At 44.7% G+C, this 25,341-nt stretch overlaps 1 protein-coding gene across 21 annotated transcripts in view; it reads right to left on the reverse strand.

Moving 5' to 3' along the window:
* Positions 1-11,003: 11,003 nt before the first annotated feature.
* Positions 11,004-25,341, reverse strand: part of TFDP2 (transcription factor Dp-2) — a 194,010-nt gene continuing 179,672 nt past the window's right edge. For all 21 annotated transcript variants that reach the window (XM_019024018.4, XM_019024017.4, XM_055383127.2 and 18 more), the window contains 4 exons: positions 23,308-23,459; positions 19,168-19,334; positions 12,402-12,507; positions 11,004-12,187 (listed from right to left, as the gene is read on the reverse strand). In XM_019024018.4, the coding sequence (XP_018879563.1) occupies positions 12,004-12,187; positions 12,402-12,507; positions 19,168-19,334; positions 23,308-23,459 (609 nt within the window). In that variant the 3' untranslated portion in view covers positions 11,004-12,003. The remainder of the gene's footprint in view (positions 12,188-12,401; positions 12,508-19,167; positions 19,335-23,307; positions 23,460-25,341) is intronic.

Genomic DNA, 25,341 nt, shown 5'->3' on the forward strand with positions numbered 1-25,341 from the left:
GAAGAAAACAAATCTCCTGACCTTAGCATAATGTGTCACAGTACTTTAGGCCCCTTAGCCAAGGCGGGAGATAAGAAGGCAAGAAGGAAATGGTTGGACAAATCACTGTGCCCCAGTGGCAAAAATGTCCTGAAGCAATTTGGATGAAAGTGAGAAAGTGGATATGACAAATGCTGCTCTGCATTAACCGGATTGGTTGTGCCCCCACCACCCACACCCTCCCCAACTACAGGACTTCCTTCACCACTGCGCATTTTCCACTGAGATGCTCTCCTGAAAGCAAGTTTCAGCAAGAGGCTGGAAAGACCTCTCAGAGAGAAGGCTGAGCTGGCAGTGATTAGGGAGCCCCCGGGCATTTGGCAGCCGTCCACAGTAAGACCGGCAGATGGAGCCTTCATCTGGCAAGAAACTGGGGAAGCTGGCGGTGTTGTCAGGTGCAAGCTTCAGTGAGAAGAGCCAGCACTCTGAGAAGACGCACAGAAATACAGAAGCAGCTCCCATAGGAGAAGGAATGGAGGCCGCACGCGGTAGCTCACGCCTGTAATCCCAGCACTTTGAGAGGCTGAGGCAGGTGGATTACTTAAGGTCAGGAGTTTGAGACCAGCCTGACCAACATGGTGAAAACCCGTCTCTACTAAAAATACAAAATATTATCCAGGCGTGGTGGTGTGTGACTGTAGTCCGAGCTACTCGAGAGGCTGAGGCAAGAGAATCACTTGAACTCAGGAGGTGGAGGTTGCAGTGAGCCAAGATGGTGCCATTGCACCTCCTGCCTGGGCAATAGAGCAAGACTCTGTCTCAAAAAAAAAAAAAAAAAAAAAAAAAGGAATGGAGAAAACATAGCCATAGCTCTGGGAGTAGGAACAGAAGCAAGCAAGCTGACTGCCAGTCGGGTTCTTTCTTCTGGAAAAGGCTCTGGGTTGAAGCTGTCTTCTCTCTGAGGCTCAAGAAGCTGGGCATGGAATTAACTCTGTCAACCAAAAATACAATTCTAATTCCCACCCCCCAACCATCTGAATGGACTTTCTCCTTGGCCAGGGCGCTCTTAAAATGTAACCTCAGAGACTGGTTGCGGCCAGGAACGGGAAGTGCCTCATTATACCCGCTGGCATTAACATCAACACAGACCTTACTGATAAGAATCATTTACCATCTATTCTCTGAAGCCTGCGACCTTTTCTCTCCATAATCCCTTATCTTAACCCAGACATTTCCTTTCTATTGATTCCAGGTTTTTAGATAAACTCAACCAATTGTCAACAAGAAAATTTGTAAATCTACCTATAAGCTGGAAGCGCCCCCCACCTTCGAGTTGTCCCACCTTTCTGGACCGAACCAATGTATTTTTTAAACATACTTGATTGAAGTCTCATGTCTCCCTAAAATGTATAAAACCAAGCTGCACCCTGACCACCTTGCACACATGTTCTTGGACCTCCTGAGGGCTGTGTTAGGGGCCATGGTCACTCATGTTTGGCTCGGAATAAATCTCTTTAAATATTTTTGAAAATAGTTTGTCTCTTCGTAGACAATTCTGTGGGCTTGCAGATATCGCCCCTGGTCAGCGGTGTATTCAGTCGCTGTGCCATCCCCCATGTGGCCACAAGAACAAAAGCACCTTCTTAAGCCCAAGTGATAGAGTGGTTACTCCCATGAGTCCTTGGACACCTTCACCAAACGGCACTAGTAAGTGGCTCCTCTAGGCTGGGAGGAACGGAGAAGGCACAATACCAGCTCGGCTCACCACTCCAGGAGACCCCTGGGGTAAGAGGCTTGAGCACAGGCTCACCACTTCCCCACCACCGCCATCCTTATTTGGTCTGTGAAACTCCAGGGGGAGTCTTTATGGGAAGATGCATTCCTTCCAATATGTCATCGAGTGCTTACTTAGCCATCTCCTTTTCAAGACCTGGGTCTATTTGCTGGCCCCTGAATTGCTCCACACCCTTCTGTGCCTTCTGATTGTCCACGTGCTCAACTTGTTGGAACATAGGAGATAAGCTATCTAGGGTTCCGGCCTCTCCCTGAGACAGGTAGAGACTGCGTGATCAGGTGCTGAGGGCCTGCTATGTTCCGGAGGTCAGGTGACATTCTACCTGAGGCCTGGGGACATGGCATTCTATATTGACTGCTGTCGCTGTTCTCGCTGATGCTGGTTTGGTGTAAGAGATGATAAGAAAGCATCTTCCCTACGAATTGCAGGGAAGCAATTCTGGGCCTAGCCTCCCAAAGTGCTAAGATTACAGGGGTAAGCCATGGCACCTGGCCACCCTTCTTTTTTTTTTTTCAGAGTCTTGCTCTGTCACCCAGGCTGGAGTGCAGTGGCGCTATCTCGGCTAGCTGCAAGCTCCGCCTCCTGGGTTCATGCCATTCTCCTGCCTCAGCCTCCCGAGTAGCTGGGACCACAGGCGCCCGCCACCATGCCCGGCTAATTTTTTTTTTTTTTTTTTTGAGACGGAGTCTCGCTCTGTCACCCAGGCTGGAGTGCAGTGGGGCAATCTCCGCCTCCCGGGTTCACGCCATTCTCCTGCCTCAGCCTCCCGAGTAGCTGGGACTACAGGCGACCGCCACCACACCTGGCTAATTTTTTTGTATTTTTAGTAGAGACGGGGTTTCACCGTGTTAGCCAGGATGGTCTCGATCTCCTGACCTCGTGATCCGCCCGCCTCGGCCTCCCAAAGTGCTGGGATTACAGGCGTGAGCCACCGCGCCCGGCCTATTTTTTGTATTTTTAGTGGAAACAGGGTTTCACCGTGTTAGCCAGGATGGTCTCGATCTCCTGACCTTGTGATCCGCCCACCTCGGCCTCCCAAAGTGTTGGGATTACAGGTGTGAGCCACTGCGCCCGGCCCTGGCCACCCTTCTGAGGGCAATTCATGAAGAGGAACTCAGATGTTGGAAGAGGGTCTCAGTCTTTACTCTCTGGCAGAGCCCCAGAGTACCCACTACCCTCACCCGAACAGCCCACCAGTATTTTATTGTTCATTTTTCTTTTTTTTTTGAGATGGAGTTTCGCTCTTGTTGCCCAGGCTGGAGTGCGATGGCGCGATCTCGGCTCACTGTAGCCTCTGCCTCCTGAGTTCAAGCAATTCTCCTGCCTCAGCCTCCCGAGTAGCTGGGATTACAGGCGACCGCCACCACACCTGGCTAATTTTTTGTATTTTTAGTAGACACGGGGTTTCACCATGTTGGCCAAGCTGGTCTCGAACTCCGGGCCTCAAGTGATCTGACCACCTCGGCCTGCCAAAGTGCTGGGATTATAGGCATGAGCCATCGCACCCGACCTATTCTTTTTTATTTTAATCCCAGCAGTTTGGGAGGCTGAGGTGGGAGGATCACTTGATGCTAGGAGTTGGAGACCATCCTGGTCAACATGGTGAAACACCATCTCTATTAAAAATACAAAAATAAGCCGGGTGTGGTGGCACGTGCCTGTAATCCCAGGTACTCCAGAGGCTGAGGCAGAAGAATCCCTTGAATCTGGGAGGTGGGGGTTGCAGTGAGCCAAGATTGCACCACTGCACTCTAGCTAGCCTGGGCAACAGAGACTCCATCTCACAAACAAAAACAAAAAAAAGCCTTTTTTTTTTTTTTTTTTTTTTTTTGAGATGGAGTCTCACTCTGTTGCCCAGGCTGGACTGCAGTGGTGTGATCTCAGCTCACTGCAACTTCCGCCTCCCAGGTTCAAGCGATTCTCCTGCGCCAAGTCGCTGGGATTACAGGCGCATGCCACCACACCCAGCTCATTTTTGTAGTTTTAGTGGAGACGGGTTCTCACCATGTTGGCCAGGCTAATCTTGAACTCCTGACCTCAAATGATACGACCACCTTGGCCTCCCAAAGTGCTGGGGTTATAGGCGTGAGCCACTGCGCGTGGCCTAACACCTCCTTTTTTAACTAAAAATATCCTGACCCACTAGTAATGAGACTAACATTATTTTAAAGTGTTTATTTTTTTCTATAATACATTTCATTCAAATCATAAAAGTCTGATACATTTTTTTCTCAAGAACAACTTACACTCATTTGAGATGCTTTTTCTTTCCTTTAATCTTATAGGATGGACAAAGATACACTTTAATGGACAAAAAACATCAGAGTTCATTACAAATACAGCTTCCCAGGCCCCACCTCCAGCGCTTCTGACTGAGCATCTGGGACGCATCCTAGGATCGCAAAACTGTAAAATTCCCCCAATCAACTCTACGGCAGGCAGGCCTGGAACCACCCTTAGTGGAACACTGCTTAGGACTTGTCTGTTATCTACCAGAAGCAATTTCAGAAAATCAGGAGTAATTACGTATACAGAAATAGCTCTTCTATAAAATTTCCATATAAAAATAATGGTATTTATTTACAAAGTCTGAGATACTACAAAATAATATATCATATTAGGTTGTGTACTTCAATCTAATAGAGGAAAGTCTACATTGGGCAAGTCAGATGTGGTGGTTGCATTTTCCTCTTATCTCTCGTTTAAATTGCTTAAAGCATGTGGCACCACGATGTATCCTTCATGCCCAAAAAAGGAGAACTATATTTTCTGGAAATAAAACCCAATAGCACATAGTCAGAGTAAAGCATTTTCAGATGAAAAGGTGAACAACCTAGTGATTTGGGCTCATGGCCCTTTACCCACCTTTTTTTTTTTTGAGATGGAGTTTTGCTCTTGTTGCCCAGGCTGGAGTGCAATGGCACGATCTCAGCTCATTGCAACTTCTGCCTCCTGGGTTCAAGAGATTCTCCTGCCTCAGCCTCCCGAGTAGCTGGGATTACAGGCATGCACCACCACACCCGGCTAATTTTATATTTTTAGTAGAGACAGGGTTTCTCCATGTTGGTCAGGCTGGTTTCGAACTCCCGACCTCAGGTGATCCGCCCGCCTCGGCCTCCCAAAGTGCTGGGATCACAGGCGTGAGCCACTGTGCCCGGCATACCCACCTCTTTTGTCCAAAACTCAAGAGTGATGGTGGTGAACCAAGTGCGTGAAGGAACTCAGTATTGAAACGTGATCCCCGGAGTGCAGCCACCTGGGCAGCCAGTGCATATGGTTAGTGGGTGGTTCCATTTTTCAGGACACTGAGAGGTTGAACCTGCCATGGAACTACTGGGAAAACTAGAACTGCAACAAGCCCAGAGGAGCTATTCAGGAGAAAAGTAGCCCCATTGTCAGTGACATTTTAGTATGAAAATCCTGGCCCCAGTGTGAACAAGCACAATCGCCAGGCCATGTGGCATGAAGCTCGGCCATGGTGAAGTATGGTAAGTGACAAATGGCATGCATTGAAGCACGAAAAGGAATGAGTTTTTAAATCCAAACGTGATCTGGGGAAGTTTCCCTGTTACGATTCGACAGACATGGGCAGCACCAGCTGGTGTGGCGTGGAAGGACCAGTTGGTCACTGAACTTCTTGGGCCTCTGCCAACGGCCAGCATGGGGAGCCCTTGTCTGTGGAGGTCTCAGCCCGGGGTTTTCTGACTTGAGAGAGGCTTAAACCTGACACCACAGCCTCATGCTGGGGCTCGGGAAAGGAGTCCCACTTCTGCCCCTCAGCTGTTTGGCACTTGGTGACACAGGACTGATGCTAATCCAAAACCCATCTGGGAGGACTGTGGTGACAGCGTGGCCCTCACGGAGGGAAGAAGCTCTGGGTTTTGGTGCAGGCTCTGCCACAGACAGGCTGAGGGATGGGAGGCAAGTCAAGCTCTTGCTTGCTTCCCATCTCTAAATGAGCAGGGTGGGAGCGATGTTCTCCCCCATCCTGAGACCTGCGGCGAAGGGGCGAGGCCTGACCCTGAGCATCAGCTACGTTGGCCTCCAATGCAGCTATAAGCAGTGAAGACCAAAGTCTAACCTGCTGAAACAGCAAGGGGCAAGACAGCATTGACTTCAACAGGCCTTTTTTGTAAAGCAAAAGGTAAGATGACAAGATCCGGCCTTGTCTGAGAACAGCTGCACAGAATACACATTATAAATGAGCACTTTCTCCTATCTCAGCACACTGGTGAATGGGTGTCAGAGAAGTTTCTGGACCTGTCAGGGACTCCCAGGGCTTAGCCAGAGGGTCAAAGTGTTGTGCCCACTCACTTTTTCTTCTTTAGCATACTGTGGAGTGAGACATGTGGGAAAATCGGGTCCCAGCGATTACCTAAGCATCACTTCTCAGAGACATTTTGGTTAAGAGACTACTTCCTGAGAAACGTTATAATTTATGTGGGTATTGAGCTTGAATTTTTTTTAATCATAAAATCTTAGGCTGGGTGTGGTGGCTCAAGCCTGTAATCCCAGCACTTTGGGAGGCCGAGGCAGGCAGATCACATGGTTAGAAGTTCAAGACCAGTGTGATCAACATGGTGAAACCCCGTCTCTACTAAAAATACAAAAATTAGCCAGGCGTGGTGGCGCATGTCTGTAATCCCAACTACTTGGGAGGCTGAGGCAGAAGAATCGCTTGAACCCGGGAGGCAGAGGTTGCAGTGGCTGAGATCGTGCCACTGCACTCCAGCCTGGGCAACAGAGCAAGACTCCATCTCGAGGGGAAAAAAAATATTATGCAAACATCAGGTTTTTCTCTTCTTAGTAACCATGTTTGGCTTGAGTGGAAATTTAATCAAACACTGTTATCAACTGGGAATTTGAGGGCAGGGAGGCACATTGCTGAGGGTCATTCAAATGGCATGATGCAGGCTCCTGATACATAGTGTGGGTCTTTGGGAAATGCATATTAGTTTTCATCAGTGCTTGGGGACCATTGCTTTGGGTGCATGAATATGGGAACCCATTTGGGAAAACGGTTCTTAGAAGTCCAGTCATCAGCTTCACCAAAGCCAGCCCATATGCAGAATAGAGATGATCTCTTTGATGTAGCCAACAACTTAGAAACACGTAAAATAGTTCTCAATTTCTAATCATTTTTCTTTTTCTTTTTTTTTTTTTTTTGAGACACAGTCCTGCTCTGTCGCCCGGGCTGGAGTGCAGTGGCGGGATCTTGGCTCACTGCAACCTCCGCCTCCTGGGTTCAAGTGATTCTCCTGCCTCAGCCTCCCGAGTAGCTGGGACTACAGGCATGTGCCACCACGCCCGGCTAATTTTTGTATTTTCTAATGATTTTTCTACTGCATAGATTCAGTTGGAAAGTAGTGAGTCTTTGTTAGAATCTTCACTTGGTTTACAGAAATTGCTGGTAGCTAACTTTGCTTTGAAGTCTTAAAAGTTCCCGAACAGACTCCAAAATGAAGGCTTGAAACTGGAACAGTGGGGCCTCTGGAACTTAGGAAAGATTCCAAGTGCATGTTATGGGACAGAGTGGCTTGTTAAGAAAGTATAGAGACATCTGTCTTTCCACCATCTGACTCAGTAAAACTGTCTCTTTCCCAGAGGGGCCTTTCCCAGCCACCCCCAGCCAAAGTAGCCTTTCCCAAACGGTCCCGCTACGCTGCTGCCTTCTCCACAGCACTCATCAATCAATCTGCACGTGTTCCATCTGTGATCATGTTTCCCCAATAAGAGGAGAACCCAACATAGGCAGGGCTCTCGCTGCTCCGCCCCAATGCCTGCTCACAGTAGGTACTCAAATGCTTACTGAATGAAGGATGGAATCTTAAGATTCACTGTCCAACCCCCACCCCTTACTTACCACTAAGGCAGCACAGTTTTAAGGTCTATTTCAGACTTGTTGGGCAGGGACAGCCCATTTTGTTAGGGGAGGGAGCTTGATAGATATTAAAGGGCCCTTGAAATGAAATAATTTTTAAAAAGCTAAATAGAGCCGGGTGCGGTGGCTCACCCCTGTAATCCCAGCACTTCGGGAGGCTGAGGTGGGCAGATCACCTGAGGTCAGGAGTTCGACACCAGCCTGGGCAACACGGTGAAACCCTGACTCTACTAAAAATACAAAAAATTAGTCGGGTGTGGCGGCATGCGCCTATAATCCCAGCTACTTGGGAGGCTGAGGCAGGAGAATCGCTTGAACCCGGGAGGCAGAGGTTGCAGTGAGCCGGGATTGTGCCACTGCACTCCAGCCTGGCGACAGAGCAAGACTCCGTCTCAAAAAAAAAAAAAAAAAAAGCTAAATAGGCTCCCCACCGTGCCCCCCTCTCTCAGTGTGGTTATGGCAGGAATAGCTGAGGTAGTTCTCATTCTCTGCTAATCCACACTCCCTCCAACACACACACTGTGTGCTGGAGGGAGCCTAAGTCACATCTATACTTGGAGCAACTCTGCTGTCTCTACGACCCAAATAGCCAAAAAGAGTTGTGGTTTAGCAACAGTCAAGTTATAGATGTCTTGCAGGGCTAAACTGAACCACTCCTCTGTGAAATATTTCCATTTGAGGCCGGGTGCGCTGGCTCACGCCTGTAATCCCAGCACTTTGGGAGGCCAAGAGGGGCGGATCACAAGGTCAGGAGATCGAGACCATCCTGGCTAACACGGTGAAACCCCGTCTCTACTAAAAATACAAAAAAAATTAGCCAGGCGTGGTCCCAGCTGAGGCAGGAGAATGGCGTGAACCCGGGAGGCGGAGCTTGCAGTGAGCCGAGATCACCACTGCACTCCAGCCGGGGCAACAGAGCGAGACTCAGTCTCAAAAAAAAAAAAAAAATTTCCATTTGAATTATCTGATAGGAGCTACCTTGTTTTCAAGGACTGACTCTGGCATTATTTTTCAAATATGGCAGAGTGCTGTTACAACTGTAAAATTTGCTAATGGAAGGAGTTATCCTCTTTATCCTGCTAAAATGGTAGAAACCACATAGCTTTTTCTTCCCATCACTTCTTTAAAGAATTAAATTGAAGGACGCCAAACATGTGGCCGTCGTCTGTAGTTTCTCGGGCGGTAGGTGTCGCTGAGGGGTGGAGGACCGCCGTGTTGGTCGCTGCTTTCCCGCCCTCCTCCAAGGCCTACCTTGATCATAAGGCACAAGGTATACAAACACAACTGCTCTCACCACAGGAAATGAGCACGTGGAGGACACAGACTGACAGCGGGGAAGAGGAAGGCAGCCTGGTAGGCACCTGGGGCCCATAAGCGCTGCTGTGTGCCTAGGCAGCACCGCCCTACCCACTGAGGGCCAGACACGCAGGTCCTAGTGCCACCGTGCATGTGCTAAGTAGAGCCAGCACTTCCTCCATGAATGACGCCACACGCTTGAAAGGGGGACAGCCACACCCTCAAGGGGAAAAGGCCTCTTGAACTCCCCACAATCAGTGTGCCAGCAGCCCTGGGAGGAGTGATCTGTGTGTGGCAAGTAACCCAGCGTGCCACTATAACAAAGAAGCCTGGGCATTGTGACCACAACTTCCGTTTTTTTTTTTTTTTTTTTGAGACAGGGTCTTGCTCTGTCACCCAGGCTGGAGTGCAGTGGTGTGATCTTGGCTCTACAACCTCCGCCTCCTGCGCTCAAGCAATCCTCCCACCTCAGCCTCTTGAGTAGCCAGGACTACAGGCATGCCCCACCACACCCAGCTAATTTTTGTATTTTTGTAGAGACAGGGTTTTGTCATGTTGCCCAGGCTGGTCTTGAACTCCTGAGCTCAAGCAATGTGCCCGCCTCGGCCTCCCAAAGTGCTACGATTACAGGCGAGAGGCACTGCACCCAGCCCACGGTTTCCTAACACTGCCTCACTTTGATCTTGTGTGAAATTGTGACTCAGTGCTGAGCTTTAGACCCAGATAAATGTTGAGGGGGAATACAGAAGAGAATTGGCCTTTCTGAACAGCTCAACCTAAAGGCAAGATTTTACTCCAGCGACATGTACTGGTGACCATGATGTCACTCTGTGAGCCGGCCTCACCAGTAACCCAAACACAACACTGAGGAAGGAGACCGTTTCCCACCAACAGCACACACCTATGGCTGGGGTGGCCAATGATGGGGCACCAATAAGGATAAGAGTCTTTGGCGGCTTTCTTTTTTTAAGCCCATATTTTATCAATTTAAAGCATGAGAGCAGCAGAGACGGAGAGTCGAGAAAAAAACAGGTTTCCCAAGAACTCTGGCAAGAATGTTGCTACTTGGTGAAGGAATGGTTATCATTAGTGCACCTGTCTTAAATCCTGAAATGCATCTTGGGACCTGCAGTTCAATATTTTGAAGACTACAAAGGTAGCAGTGGCTGTTGGCCTCTCCAGGTCCCTGCTGGGTTCCAGAGATGAGAAAGGGTGGAGTTAGTAAAAGAGGAGGCTGCCCCTTAAAGGACAGTTTGGTTTGGAGGGAAATCCCAATCCCTGCAGCTGAAAGGTTCCCTGCAGGCCCCTGGGGACCTGCTGTCACCTCCCCAGTGTTCCTGACTGGTCTGAGAGGTGTGCTCCAGAACCCACGATAAGACCGAGTTCTCTAGAAACTGCCTCTATCTCTGAGTCTGTACTATGGCTTATTTCTGACAGAATGAAACTTTTGTATCAAAGGAGCTTCAGCTAAAGTTGAATGTTTTTCTTTCTCAGTTTTTATGGCCTTATTAAACATGTTTAGCTAGCCAAAGCTTCCTCCTCCTCACCACGCTCAGTGTCAGCATGGTGGTGAGGCTATAAAGAGGCACCACAGGAAGGAGCCTGCACTTCCCCCATGGGATTTAAAAAAGAACCAATTTGGGACATGCTTGGTGCATCTAGCATAATCTTGGGACAAATCCACATGATTCAGGTCAAAGTTTTGGAGTTAATTCTCCCATTATTATTTGCTCCTTTCCAAAGCCTTAATGTGAAATTCAGTCAGGGTCTGGCCATGGTGGCAGGTGTCCCTACACTCTTTCATTCAGAGAAGGAGCAGCTGTGAATACACCACTGCAGTATTTCTAATGACATCTTGAGCCATAAACAACAAAACTGCACTACCATATATCCAGGCAGTAGGAGTGTTCAACGTTTTCCAGTGTTTCTGTGAAACACTAAATATTGGATTAGTTTGAAATGCAATTGACCCCAGGAGTAGGCTCAATAAGGTCATTCTGATTAATGAAAATGTGAAAAAAGGTGACATGTACAAGGAAACACTGCTGTTCATATTCTTGAAATAGACTTTTCTTTAAGACAAAAGTAATGACATTTGGTTCATTTTCACAAATTGCACACTGGGTGAGATCATACAATTACTGCAGGGAACTGTAGGCAAGCAATTTGGTCATAGGAATTTGTTTCTTTGTCTTGTTTTAAATGAAAAAGCTATATGAAATGCATAGCTTTGATTAACCTAAAGATACAGTTTCCTTCTTTGTAAAACTCCAGATTTAGGATGCTGGCAAAAGGCAGTGCTGGCAAAGTATTTAATGCACATGGAAATGCTATTCTATTTTGGCTTCCAGAAGTAGCCCTAGTAAATTCTATGCACCAATGCATTGGCTAATAATAATTTCAGTTTTACTATAAATTATCTAAATGTCACTTAAGTACTTAAGAAGTAGCGCTCGCTCCTTTCTAGAAGCTGTCTAAGGCAGCTGATGCGTAAAGCACCTCATCTAGACCTCCAACTAGTTCAGCAGTTCAATCTGTGCCCCTCAGCCACAGGACTGCCCTCAGTATCCCTCACTACACAGCTCCCCTCTCCTGGGGACTTTTCATGTTCATTTCAGCCTTGTCAAAGGCAGTCCAGGCAAGGAAGAGAAACGTCAGAAACACGATCGTCAAGGACTACTCCGTGTAGCAATCTCAATTCTAAGAATAATTACATGGGTGTGAGGAACACAAAAATCCCACCCCACAGAAGATAAATGAGTTGCACTCACACTGCCAACTCTTCAGGGATTATCCCCACTATCTCCTCAGAAAGCATGCTTTGTTTGTTATATCATCTACTGCTCTGTTGGCCAGACTTTCATTCACACTATGTTAACTTTCATCTCAATCATATCAGCCTTCATGTGATTTGCTTATTGTGTTTCTCTAGTTTTCACTGAACACACAGTGCAAACAAAGGCAAAGACTGAAGCAATCATTTCAAAAACAAGAGCTCACACTACAAACATACATGAGCATCACATATTGAAACGGAGGCTTTCTCTTGTCTTTATTCTGGGGAGGAGGAATCCTCCTCATCATCTTCCTCATCTTCATCATTGAACGAACAGGGTGTCTCGCCTCGGGACTCGGAGCAGTGAGAGGCCGCACTGCTGGACTGGTGACTGTTTGGGGCCAGGAACTGCCCAGTTGCTAAGGCCACTTCTGCATCCAAGCATAACCCTTGGTTTACACTAGCAAACAATTAAAAACACACAGGCTCATTAATGTGGTATAAACAGTTTTGTAAGACATAGGAATAAAAACAGGAAGGAGGTGCCATTGGTGAGATCTGCCACAAACCTGCTCAGCAGGACCTGTGCTGGCAGTAACATGACCCCGGCTCACCCCTACACAGACAGTCAGTGCTCTGGGGTTTGCCTTTCTAACCCTGAAAAAAATACGTACCTTGACTGGGATAAGGTGGCACCAGTGGTCAGGTCTAAATTTGAAACTGATTGGGTAGAGTTCAGAAGTAGTCCCTGATTTAACCAAGAAGGTCCTGTGGAGATATCTAAAGGAAAAAATGAGAACAAAAAATGTCGGTCCTGCAAGTTCTGTGGCTGCTGTTGTTACAGTCTGAGGAAAGCACAGAAAAGCAAGAGCTAAGCTTATTCTTCATGACAGCTAGACAATTCTCTTGCTGTGACAAGAACCCAGGTTTCTTCATCTTCTTGGAAGAAAAAAAAATTTCTAGAACATAAGAGCAGGAAAAAAAAATACGGGAAGGCAGCTTATGGAGAGAAGGTATTCAAATGAAAACACTCAAAGGCGCTTTCTTACTCTTTTTTCTTAGATAAGCCCTCCAGAGCACAGCCCATGGGATACAGCCCAGTGTACCACCCTCAATGCCTGCTGCCCTCAGCACAAAAGACCTGGACTGTGGTGTTGAGAGCCAAAGCCAGAAGTGGGAAAAGAGAAAATCAAATCAGAAATACATGAGGTAAGAAGGCCACCCTGCTTAGAGGGCAGACAGACATGTTTTGGCCAAAACCCCCGCCGCAATGTCTTTTCAGGTGCCTGCTGCTGGTGAACTCAATGCTGCTACTCATCAAATATCTATTCTGTTTCCTGACAAGATTTTTCCTGGTGTCTGTTGCTTTCTAATTCAAACTAGCTCTTATTTTATTTTATTTTTTTTTTATTATTATTATACTTTAAGTTTTAGGGTACATGTGCACAATGTGCAGGTTAGTTACATATGTATACATGTGCCATGCTGGTGTGCTGCACCCAATAACTCGTCGTTTAGCATTAGGTATATCTCCTAATGCTATCCCTTCCCCCTCCCCCCACCCCACAACTAGCTCTTATTTTAAAAAGGTCACATGCAGTCATGTTTTTAATGAGGCAGAGATAGACATTACTGTTTTAGTCTATAGAAAATATTTTGGGCTGAGCACGGTGGCTCACGCCTGTAATCCCAGCATTTTGGGAGGCCAAGGTGGGCGGATCACCTGAAGTTGGGAGTTCTGTCCAACATGGAGAAACCCCATCTCTACTAAAAATACAAAATTAGCTGGGCGTTGTGGCGCATGCCTGTAATCCTAGCTACTCGGGAGGCTGAGGCAGGAGAATCACTTGAACCCCGGAGGCAGAGGTTGCAGTGAGCTGAGATTGCACCATTGCACTCCAGCCTGGGCAACAAGAGCGAAACTCCATCTCAAAAAATAAAAGAAAAAAAGAAAAGAAAATATTTTGGATATCTCCTTGCCATCTTCTTTTCTATACATATACCACATTTATCCTATGACAACACTGATCAATTCTTATTGTAATTTTACTGGTTTAATACTTTTTATCTTCCCATCTACAGTGTTAGCTCAAAGAAGGCAGTAACTGGAACATGTAATATCTAAATGTGGCGGGGCGCAGTGGCTCATACCTGTAATCCCAGCACTTTGGGAGGCCAAGGCAGGCAGACTGTTTGAGCTCAGGAGTTCGAGACCAGCCTGGCAAATACAGCAAAGCCCCATCTCTATTAAAAATACAAAAATTAGCCAGGCATGGTGATACATGCCTGTAATCCCAGCTACTAGAGAGGCTGAGGCAGGAGAATCACTTGAACCCAGGAGGCGGAGGTTGCAGTGAGCTGAGATTGTGCCACTGCACTCCAGCCTGGCTGACTGTCTCAAAAAAAAACAAAAAAACAAAAAAGTTACTGAATGAATGAGTATAGTCTCTGTCAGCTGCCACTTTACAAAATAAGTGGTAGATACATTAAAAGTAATTCCTAAAAAGAAATTCTATAAGCCCAAACACATACTCAGAAAATGTAATCTGCCAAAATGAGCTATGATTTAATTGAATCAAAATCTTTTTGCAATTACCATACAAAAAAATGAAACTATATGATTTAGATTGGAAACTCTGGTATCCAAACAAGAGGCCATTCCCATGTAGGAAAAAAGTAAACTAAATGACTATGCTAATTTTAGAACCGTCTTATGAACCTTTTTCTTTGAGACAGCTGTGGAAAAAAAAGAGACTTCAAGTCTAAGAAGAATAGCAGACTTTAAATACATTAAATAACAACAAGTCTGTACAAGAAAATAAATTAAAGCCAGAATCTTGTGCTGAATATTAATTAGTATATAGAACTCTCAAAACCTTCTGTCAGAACACAGCTATTTACTTGTTTGTGAGCATAACACATTACACTCTCTTTTTACAATGAATTGGAAAAGCCTACATTTCTTTCCTGTTATCACAGGATCCACACGATGGCTCTCACACTCCCACCCAGGCCATTCTGCCCCTTTACACACGAGAGGCACATGTTTCTTCCTTTGAACTAACCATAAAGTCTGTATCCCAGTCTGCAAATGAGGTCACGAAGAGATCAAAACCACAGAGCCTGCCTAATTGCCCTGAGCCTTTTCACTGGGAGTAAGCTAAAATAAAGTTCTGGTGATTTATTGAGTAAGCCCTTTATTCAGATTCTGCTGGCCTTCCAATGACACAGCAGGACCCAGGCTGGAGAGTGTGGAGAGAGGAAAGCTGGGTGGGGAGACGGAACAGGTGGGCTGAGGGGCAAGGAGAGGCGGGGGGCCCTTGCAGGGGATGAATGGTGCCAACCGAAGAACTAAAACAGAAACCAAATCTCAGCCAACAAACTCTTCTGTTGTGAGCAAAGGACCAAATCATAGAATAAAACAAAATTAAAGCTACCTTTTTGCTTACATTGGATGTAATGTATCTTAGAACTAGTATTAAAATGCCTTTAAAAAGCGATGTGAAATTCTAAATGGTTATACTTACAAATAAAATAAACAAAAGAAAGCAAAGGCAAAAACACTGCTTATATATTCATTTTTTTTTTAAAAGACAGAGTCTCGCTCTGTTGCCCAGGCTGGAGTGCAGTGGTGCAATCTCCGTTCACTGCAACCTCTGCCTCCCAGGTTCAAGTGATTTTCCTGCCCCAGCCTCTCAAATAACTGGAATTACAGGCATGTGTCACCATGCCTGGCTAATTTTTGTATTTTTAGTAGAGATGGGGTTTTGCCATGTTGGTCAGCCTGGTCTTGAACTCCTGACCTCAAGTGATATGCCTGCCTCAGCCTCCCAAAGTGCTGGCATTACAGGCGTAAGCCACCGCACCCAACCTATATAGTCAAATTGTATCTGCAAAATATGTAATATTTTCAGGAATTAGGAAAATCAGGAAGATTTCTAAATTAGTGAAAAAAATCTTAATTATAGGACATGTAAAACATAGTGCTTCTGCTTTCAAGTATACTCAGTATAATTTTACAACTCTATAAAAACACAAGTAACTCTACTTAAAAATGAGCAAAGGATGCACTGTGGGAGGCCGAAGCGGGTGGATCACCTGAGGTCAGGAGTTCGAGACCAGCCTGGCCAACGTGGTGAAACCCTGTCTCTACTAAAAATACAAAAATTAGCTGGGCGTGGTGGTGGGCGCCTGTAATTCCAGCTACTTGGGAGGCTGAGACAGGAGAATCGCCTGAACCCGGGAGGTGGAGGTTGCAGTAAGCTGAGACTGCACCATTGCACTCAAGCCTGGGTAACAGAGAGAGACTCCATCTCAAACAAAAAAAGTCAATGTGAATAGACATATTTCTGAGGAAGATATACAAATAGTCAATAAACACATGAAAAGATGCTCAACATCAGAAGTCATTATGGAAATGCAAATCAAAATCACAGTGGGAGCCAAGGCAGGTGGATCGCTTGAGCTCAGAACTTTGAGACCAGCCTGGACAACATGGCAAAACCCCATCTCTACCAAACATATCAAAAAAAAAAAAAAAAAAAAAGATTTAACCGGGCATGGTGGCACACATCTGTGGTCCCAGCTACTCAGGAGGCTGAGGTGGGTGGATCGTCTGAGCCCATGAGTTCGAGGCTGCAGTGAGCAGAGATTGCGCCACTGCACTCCAGCCTGGAGAGCAAGACTCTCTCCCCTCCACCACCACCCTGCCCCACCCCCCCCACAAAAATCACAGTGAGATATCACTTCACTTCTGTGAGGATGGCTATAATTCAAAAGATGTATAGTGACAAGTGTAGAAAAGGATATGGAGGGCAGGCACGGTGGCTCACATGTATAATCCCAACACTTTGGGAAGCTGAGGCAGGTGAATTCAGGCCAAGAGTTCCAGATCAGCCTGGCCAACATGGTGAAATCCTGTCTCTACTAAAAATACCAAAACTAACCGGGCATAGTGGCAAGGTGCCTGTAATCCCAGCTACTCAGGAGGCTGAGGCAGGAGAATCACTTGAACCTGGGAGGTGGAGGTTGCAGTGAGCCAAATTACGTCACCACACTCTAGCTTGGGCGACAGAGTGAGACTCCATCTCTAAATAAGTAAGTAAGGATGTGGAGAAATTGGAACACTTATCCACTGGTTGGACTGTAAATGGTACAGGAGCTTTGGAAAACAGTTTGGTATTTCCTTAAAATGTTAAACACAGAGTTACCATATGACCCAGCAATTTCACTCGTAGGTGTATGTTTTTAGAGATAAAAACATATGTTTACACATAAACTTTTATAAGAATGTTAACATCAGCATCATTCGAGATAGCCAAAAAGTGGAAACAGTCCAAATATCTACCAACTGATGAATGGATAAACAAAACGTGGTCCATCCATACAATGGAATAGTATTTGGCAATAAAGAGGAATGAAATACTGATGGTGCTACAACATGAACGAACCTTGAAACACTACACTAAGTGAAAGAAGCTATCCACAAAATGCCCCATGCTGTAGGGTTCCATTCACATAAAGCGTCTTTCTAGAATAGGCAAATCCACAGTGACACAAAGTAGATTAGTGGTTGCCAGGGGCTGAGGGAGAATGGGGGAAGAGAGACTGTTAATGGGTTTGGGTTTCTTTTTGGGTTTTTAAATTAAAATATTCTGGAATCAGATAGTGGTGATGATTAGCAACCTTGTGAATATACCAAAACATCACTGAACTGACATTTTTAAATGGTGTATTTTATGGCATGTGAATTCAATCTCAATTTAGAAAAGCTACAATGGTATCATTTCAGACCCACCTGATTAGGAAAATAGAACACTTCTACTCTGCTGGGGAACGTGTAATTTGGTAAAATCAAATTGAAAATTTTTGGTATCATCTAGTAAAGCTGAAGATGTACCCAACTCTGACCTAACAAGTTCAATCTGTACGTTTGCATGTGGTCACTAGGATACATGTATAGGAATGTTCAAAGCAGCACTGTATTTTAACATCAAGCAATCGGAAACAGTTTATTTTCAGTAAAATAAACAGATAAGCTGTGATGTATTCATATAATGGAATTTTACACAGGAGTAAGAATGTATGAATTATATCTATATTAAATCACATGGATGACTCTAAAGATAACATAATATTGAGTGAAAAAAATCAAATCACCAAAGAGTGTATTACTATGACGTCATTCATATAGAGGCCAGAAGTAGGCAAAACTAAATAATACGTTATTTCCAGTTTACCATTTTGGTTTATCTCTAAAGAAAAGCAAGTGAATGACAATGAAATTTAAGAGAATGGTTATATTTGAGGGGTGGGAAAGGGCACAGAGCCTGGGGCAGGGGCATGCAGTGGACTGGAACAGTAATGTGCTTTCCTCACCTGGGTGCTGGATTCATGGGGGTCTACTGTACTGTGACCCTTCAGAGTCTACAGACGTAAACAACCTTTGTATCTACTCAGTATTTAATAAGAACAATTTAAGACTGGGGAAAGAGGAAGAAGGAACAGTAAATATAGTCAACTTGAGAAGTTTTACTGTAAAGAGGAGCAGCGTACACAAATGTGAATCCAGGTTTACCCCGTTCTGCCCTTTTTTTCCCCTGACATTTAAACTTTCAGTCCACTCCTCCTCTCCGAATTCAATTAATCAAATATTTTTATGTATGGGCGGATAATAGATATACTAAATTTTCCATTAGAGGGAAGTAGGATGTACCTACTTTTTTTTTTTTTTTTTTTGAGACAGAGTTTCACTCTTCTTGCCCAGGCTAGAGTACAATGGCGATCTCAGCTCATTGCAACCTCCACCTCCCGGGTTCAAGTGATTCTCCTGCCTCAGCCTCCTGAGTAGCTGGGATTACAGGTATGTGCCATCACGCCCGGCTAATTTTTTGTATTTTTTTAGTAGAGACAGGGTTTCACCATGTTGGCCAGGCTGGTCTCGAACTCCCGACCTCAGGTGATCCACCCATCTTGGCTTCCCAAAGTGCTGGGATTACAGGTGTGAGCTGCAGCACCCGGCCAGGATGTACCTACTTTCTTTTGTAAATTGCCCAAAGTTTCCCTTGAAGTATCCACAGGGCACTAAGAGAAGATTTTTTAAAACTCCCTCATTGAGCTTTTACTAGCTTACTCTAACTAGGCTCTAAGCTAGGTACTGGGAATTACAAGATCTCTCTGAAGAGCCAAATTTAGTGCTGAGTGAGCCAATTTAGATGTAATAGTATATAATGTGTGGTGTATAGATGTAAGTTCATAATGTTATGAAACAACCTATTTAATCTAATTTTTGAAAAAATGGTCCTAAAGTGTTAAAGGTTTCAGTTTGTCGACACAAGCACAGATGTTCTAAAATTTTGCAATTTTCTATAAGAAAGGTTTTAACAAGTTTGGATTCAACATTTAATCAGGGACAACACATGAAAGCATCAGTTAACATACCTGTGATATAACCTTCTAAAGCCTTTGGCACCAGGGATTTCGCAAGTTTCAGATCCTCCAGAGAGCATTTGCCTGACTCCAGGCCAAACGACATTCCCATCCGCTTTAGTACTTCTATGTCATCATGGATCTCAAAGGTGTTGTCAAAATTGAAAAGATACTCAAACCTGCATCAGGAAACAAAGTAAAGGGTTTTTGGTGGTGCTGGAGAGGTCTGAATAGTTTTGTATTCTATAGTTTAAGTAACAGAATGGGGGCCTAAATCCAGCTATAGTGCTAGAAATTGCTACCATTTAGAGAGCCATGAGTCATTCTGCTCTGTCAGGGGAATGACATCTCAAAGAAAACACTTTCCCAATTAAAACAACATTCCTCTGACAGATGATAGAAACCCACAAACTTTAGCCCTAACGCTGTTACAAACAGAGGATAGAAATTTTATTCTAAATCCAGTACTTCTCAAAGTTGCCTACAGCTTTGCCACAAAAGAAAAGCCTTTCTACTTTAATATTACGATATCCCTATTCTGAGTTGGCCTGTTAGCTTTGAGGAAAAAAACATTTTGAATGCTTACTTCATTTTCATGAGTCAAATGTTAGCTACAGCCTACTTCAGATAAGCAATAAATAGAAGACTTTCAACAAATGAAAACAACCCCAAATCCTGTCCTGAGAGGCTAAGGAGTAAAATGTTTTAAGAAAAAATGTCACATGTAATACAAGCACATTTCCAAATATGTTTGAAAAGTACCCAAACTGGATTCCCAGCTTCCCAGCAGCCCAACACACGTTAATCAAGAGGCAAAAGAAGGAAGACACAGTCCTTCCGACTCCTAGGCTAGGCCTGGAGCACCTTCATCATGGGCCTCAGCCCTGCAGGGACAGGGTTTGGGGACAATGGTAGGTTTCACCTGGTCATGAAATTCTATTAAAATCATGTGAGGGTAAAACTTTATACCCTATCTAAGATAATTTGAATAATAGATTATCTTAGGAGCAAAAATTATAATTTGAAGCAAAATACCAATTTAAGTAATCTAAAGTATACGAATTTGATTAAAGTACAATAACAACTTAAAAAAAAAATCTGAAGTGGGTGCCTGCCACAGGGATGATTTCAGGCATCTGTTAAAAGCAGATCGTTTCGTAAATGTAATCCTCATTGTGGAAAGCCTCTCGGCTAATTATGGGGAAAGACTGCATCACCAAAGTAACTGAAAGGGTTTTTGGACCTACGTCGGATAACAAGCTTGTACAAGCTACTCAGAGCCTCCTTCCCTCCACTCAAAGGAAGGCCAAGGAAAGGGCATGAGTCAGGGACCACCCAAGAGATGGAAGCCTCACCAGATTCCAGCCTGGGGGAACAGTGTCCATAATCCCCTAGGCCAATGATTCCCAGATTTTCCCATCATTCTTTTTAGACTTAAGAGACTAACCTAAGATAGTTTTATAATTCTCCATACAAAACAAGAGACTAATTTGAGAGAGTAACTAGAATGCTAAGTTTTGTGTTTTTTATCTGAAAAGATGCTAACCATTTTCCAGAATTCTCAGGTTTTTTTTGTTTGTTTGTTTGTTTTTTTTTTTTGAGACAGAGTCTTGCTCTGTCGCCCAGGCTGGAGTGCAGTGGCACGATCTCGGCTCAATGCAACCTTCACCTCCTGGGTTCAAGTGATTCTCCTGCCTCAGCCTCCTGAGTAGCTGGGAGTACAGGCGCGTGCCACCATGCCTGGCTAATTTTTGTATTTTTAGTAGAAATGGGGGTTTTACCATGTTGGTCAGGCTGGAGTGCAGCCTGACCTTATGATCCTGACCTTATGATCCACCCACCTTGGCCTCCCAAAGTGCTGGGATTACAGGTGTGAGCTACCGTGCCCGGCCTGAATTCTCAGTTTTCTGAGACTATGTTAATGGTCCTCTTTGACATATATTTATAAAGAATTTGCAAGTGTGTGGAAAATAATTCAGATATCTACCACTTACTGACCACTGGGCTGGGTTGTATATTAATTTACCCATAACTTTTTGAAACTGGCAAGGTAAATACTATAATTCTTATTTTTGTGGAGAAAGGAACACGATCTCAGAGAGGTTAAGAAACTTAGAAGATTAAAAAATGGATCAGCTTTAGTTGGCCCAGGAAGTGTGCACCTGCAGTCCTGGCTACTAGGAAGGCTGAGGCAGGGGGACCGCTTGAGCCCAGGAGTTTGAGGCTGCGGTGAGCTATAATCGTGCCTGTAAATAGCCACTACACTCCAACCTGGGCAATAGTGAGAACAGTGAGAATCCACTCTTTTTTTGGGGGGGACGGAGTTTTGCTCTTGCTGCCCAGGCTGGAGTGCAATGGTGCAATCTTGGCTCACTGCAACCTCTGCCTCCTGGGTTCAAGTGATTCTCCTGCCTCAGCCTCCCGAGTAGTTGGGATTGCAGGTGTGCATCACCACGCTAATTTTTGTATTTTTAGTAGCCACAGGGTTTCACCATGTTGGCCAGGCTGGTCTCAAACTCTTGACCACAGGTGATCTGCCTGCCTTGGCCTCCCAAAGTGCTGGGATTACAGGCATGAGCCAACACACCCGGCCAAGAATCCACTCTTAAAAAAAAATTTATTGGTTCTGGTTTACTTCATAACCTCTACTATTTCTTTTTGTGTCTATAGTCTCAATTATCAAATAGTTTTGAAATTCCTGCTGTTTTTTTCTTTTTTCAAGACAGTCTTGCTCTGTCGTCCAGGCTGGAGTGTAGTGGCACAATCTCGGTTCAATGCAACCCCTGCCTCCCAGGTTCAAGCGTTTCTCCTGCCTTGGCCTCCCTAGCAGCTGGGACTACAGGCATGCGCCACCAAGCCTGGCTAATTTTTGTATTTTTAGTAGAGACAGGGTTTCACTATGTTGGCTAGGCTGGTCTCGAGCTCCTGATCTCAGGTGATCCACCGGCCTCTGGCCTCCCAGAGTGCTGGGATTACAGGTGTGAACCACCGCACCTGGCTAACTCTCCTTTTGTGTGTGTGCCTTCTTAGTGGAGTGGCCCGGAATCTCTGGACACAACAGAGACCGGCAGGGGGCGCAAGAGCACCAGGAAGAAGAGTGGGAAAACAAGTGGCAGTGAAGCCCAAGGGCAATGTCAGGGCCCTAGGAGACAGGAAGTTCTGGTATCCCTGGGACAGTTCTGGGGTATGCCCATGGTACCGACGCAATTATTATAGAGTCTTCTTTTGCATTAATAAATCCCAATTTGAACAATAAACTATAGGCTGACCTTTTGTAACAGCAGCTAACATTTAAAAAACACTTACCTCAAGTCATTATAGACATTAACTCATTTAATCCTCACAAGGCTGGGAAGTCATAGGGGCCCCAGTATCATTCCTATTTGTTCTTGAGAAAACAGAGCTTTGCAGCAGCGAAGTGGGGGAGCCATAACCGGTACATGGATCCGTCTCACTCTGCACCCTATATATACTCTTAACTCTTTTATGGTACTGGTCACAGCCTGAAGACCACTGAGAGAAACTTTTTCATGAATGGTAAAATACATCACAAATTAATTCTATATTTTGAAAAGTGCTACTTCTTATTTGCCATAATGAATATTATCATTGATCTTAGTTAAAATGTAAAAACACAATTTAAAGAAAGCAAAGAATGTGCCAGGCATTTTCATGTCTATTCATACATTCATTAATAAACAGAAGCATGCATAACTATGATATAGCAAAACAAAGAAATAATTGGTTTAATGCCACATGTTGACCTAAAATATTTCCGTAATAAACTATGACAGTGAATCACCAATGAATCTACCTTGTCCCAGACCCACAGTGCTGGGCTAACTTATCACAGTTACTTGCTCAGAGTTACCACATACATGCAGCATGTCATAGGTTGGGCCCAGACACTGCCACACACATATAATACAGACAGCACAGTGCCTGGCACAAGAGAGGGGACCAAAGAGGGTGAGGGTTGGAGCGCACACTAGTGGAAGATTGCACCCATGGTTCAGGAGGTGTTTCACGTGCCCCAAGGAAGCCAGCCTTTGAGGGGTGAAACTAATAGAGTGCATCCTTCTTGAGTTTGCAAATGATATGAAAATGTTAACAGAAGGCCAGCCCTGCACCCATCCCTAGTTCTCCACTCACTTGTCACTGGAGATGCTGCAATCTATGACTGTTTTTCTGCTTGTATTGATGATTATGAATGGCAGCTGAATGGTAGAGTTCAGAGCCGGCGGGCCCTGGTTTTGCTGCTCATTTTGTCGATTTCTCTGTACCAGGTTTTTGAAAGCGATTTGCTGTAATGATCAATAAAAAGAATATGGTCAATTGTGCATAAGTGAGTTGGAATTTAAAAGAATTAAGATAATACCTTTAAAATATAGTCTAAAATTAGAGTTTAAAGAGACATCCCGCCTGCACTAATGAATTCATTTAAAAAATTAAACATTTAAGAAAGAATGATCCAACTCAATAAATACATTTTTCCATCATCCATAGAAACAGGACCTCACAATCTGGGAAAGAACCAGTAGGCACCTGGAACTCTTCAGCAAATGACACAGCAAGGGTGATACCATTTATCTAACACAGACTCCTGACAGTTTGGGGTCAAATATGCCCCCAAACTTTAGGATGTGTAGCCCAGGGATATGCAAACATTTCAAAGCCACAGAATCTTTTCTTCAAATAAAATCTCACGGGAGGCCGGGCACAGTGGCTCACGCCTGTAATCCCAACACTTTGGGAGGCCAAAGCAGGTGGACTGCTTGAGTCCAGGAGTTTAAGGCCAATCTGGGCAACATAGCAAAACCCTATCTCTACAAAAAAATACAAAAACTAGCTGGGCATGGTGGTATGTGCCTATAGTCCCAGCTACCCATGAGGCTGAGGTGGGAGGATTGTTTGAACCCAGGAGGCAGAATTTGCTGTGAGCAGAGATCATACCACTCCATTCCAGCCTGGGTGACAGAATGAGACCCTGTCTCAAAACAAAACAAAAAAAACTCATGTAAAACAGATGGAAATGGCGCTGTTGAGGCTGGCTGCAGTGAGGCCAGGTCCTAAGCTCTGCCATCTCTGCCCTCAAGCACAGCCACATGGTTTCTAAGGCACCTCCACAGAACTTCTCAGCAGCCTCTGGGCACAGTTTGGAATCCAGCCCCAGCCTTCCCCAACCAGACATTTCCAGATGAGGTAACTGAGGCTCAGCACTAATTATAATATACATCAAGGCCTAAATCTTCTTACTGGATCTTGCTGCTACTTTTAGTTATAACCATTACTCAAAAGCCAAAGAAAGTGATCTCCCTTTTAGACGGAGGCTGCAGTAAGCCGAGATTGCACCACTGCACTCCAGCCTGGGCAACAAGAGCAAAACTCTGTCTCAGAAAAACCAACCAACAAACAAACACACAAACAAACACGTGATCTCCCTTTTTTTAATAAAGTAAATGTATGACAGAATTTCACAGCTAGAAAGACTGTATGCAGTTCAAGTTTTTCATCTGCTCAAGAAACAGATAACGTTTTAAAAGTTCCTCAAGTCAGAGCCATTCATTCCCCTTCATTAGCTTGTTATAATCTTGTCACCCAGTAGTGAAAAATTTATTTTTTACATTTTAGCAATCTTATGATCAGTATTCTTTATTTCAGGTTCTGGACCTTAACTAAAGTTTCAGTAAGATTACTATTATTGGCCAGGCATGGTAGCTCACACCTGTAATCTCAGCACTTTGGGAGGCCGAAGTGGGAAGTTCTCTTGAGCCTAGGAGTTCGAGGATGCAGTGAGCTATGACTGTGCCACTACATTCCAGCCTGGGCAACAGAGCCCTTTCTCAAGAAGAAAAAAGAAAAGAAAAAAAGAAAAGAAAAGAAGGGAAGAGAAGGGAGGGGAAGGGGAAGGGGAAGGAAAGGAAAGGAAAGGAAAGGAAAGAAAGGAAAAAAGAAAAGAAAAGATTACTATTATCTTAAAATGGCTGAGTGCTATCTCCCCAAAAGGGGAACACTTACTCTTTGAAATGCACAAAAAATAATGAACACCAATTTACTGTAGACCTAAGTGTGTCCAAAAATCACTATCAATAACTAGCACTATCAATATCATTACCAAACATTATTGAGGTTACATTTCATTATTTTCTGTTGCTAAAAAATGAATTCATTGCTTAATTCATTTAA

This window comes from Gorilla gorilla, chromosome 2 (assembly GCF_029281585.2).
Source record: "Gorilla gorilla gorilla isolate KB3781 chromosome 2, NHGRI_mGorGor1-v2.1_pri, whole genome shotgun sequence".
NCBI lineage: Eukaryota > Metazoa > Chordata > Mammalia > Primates > Hominidae > Gorilla > Gorilla gorilla.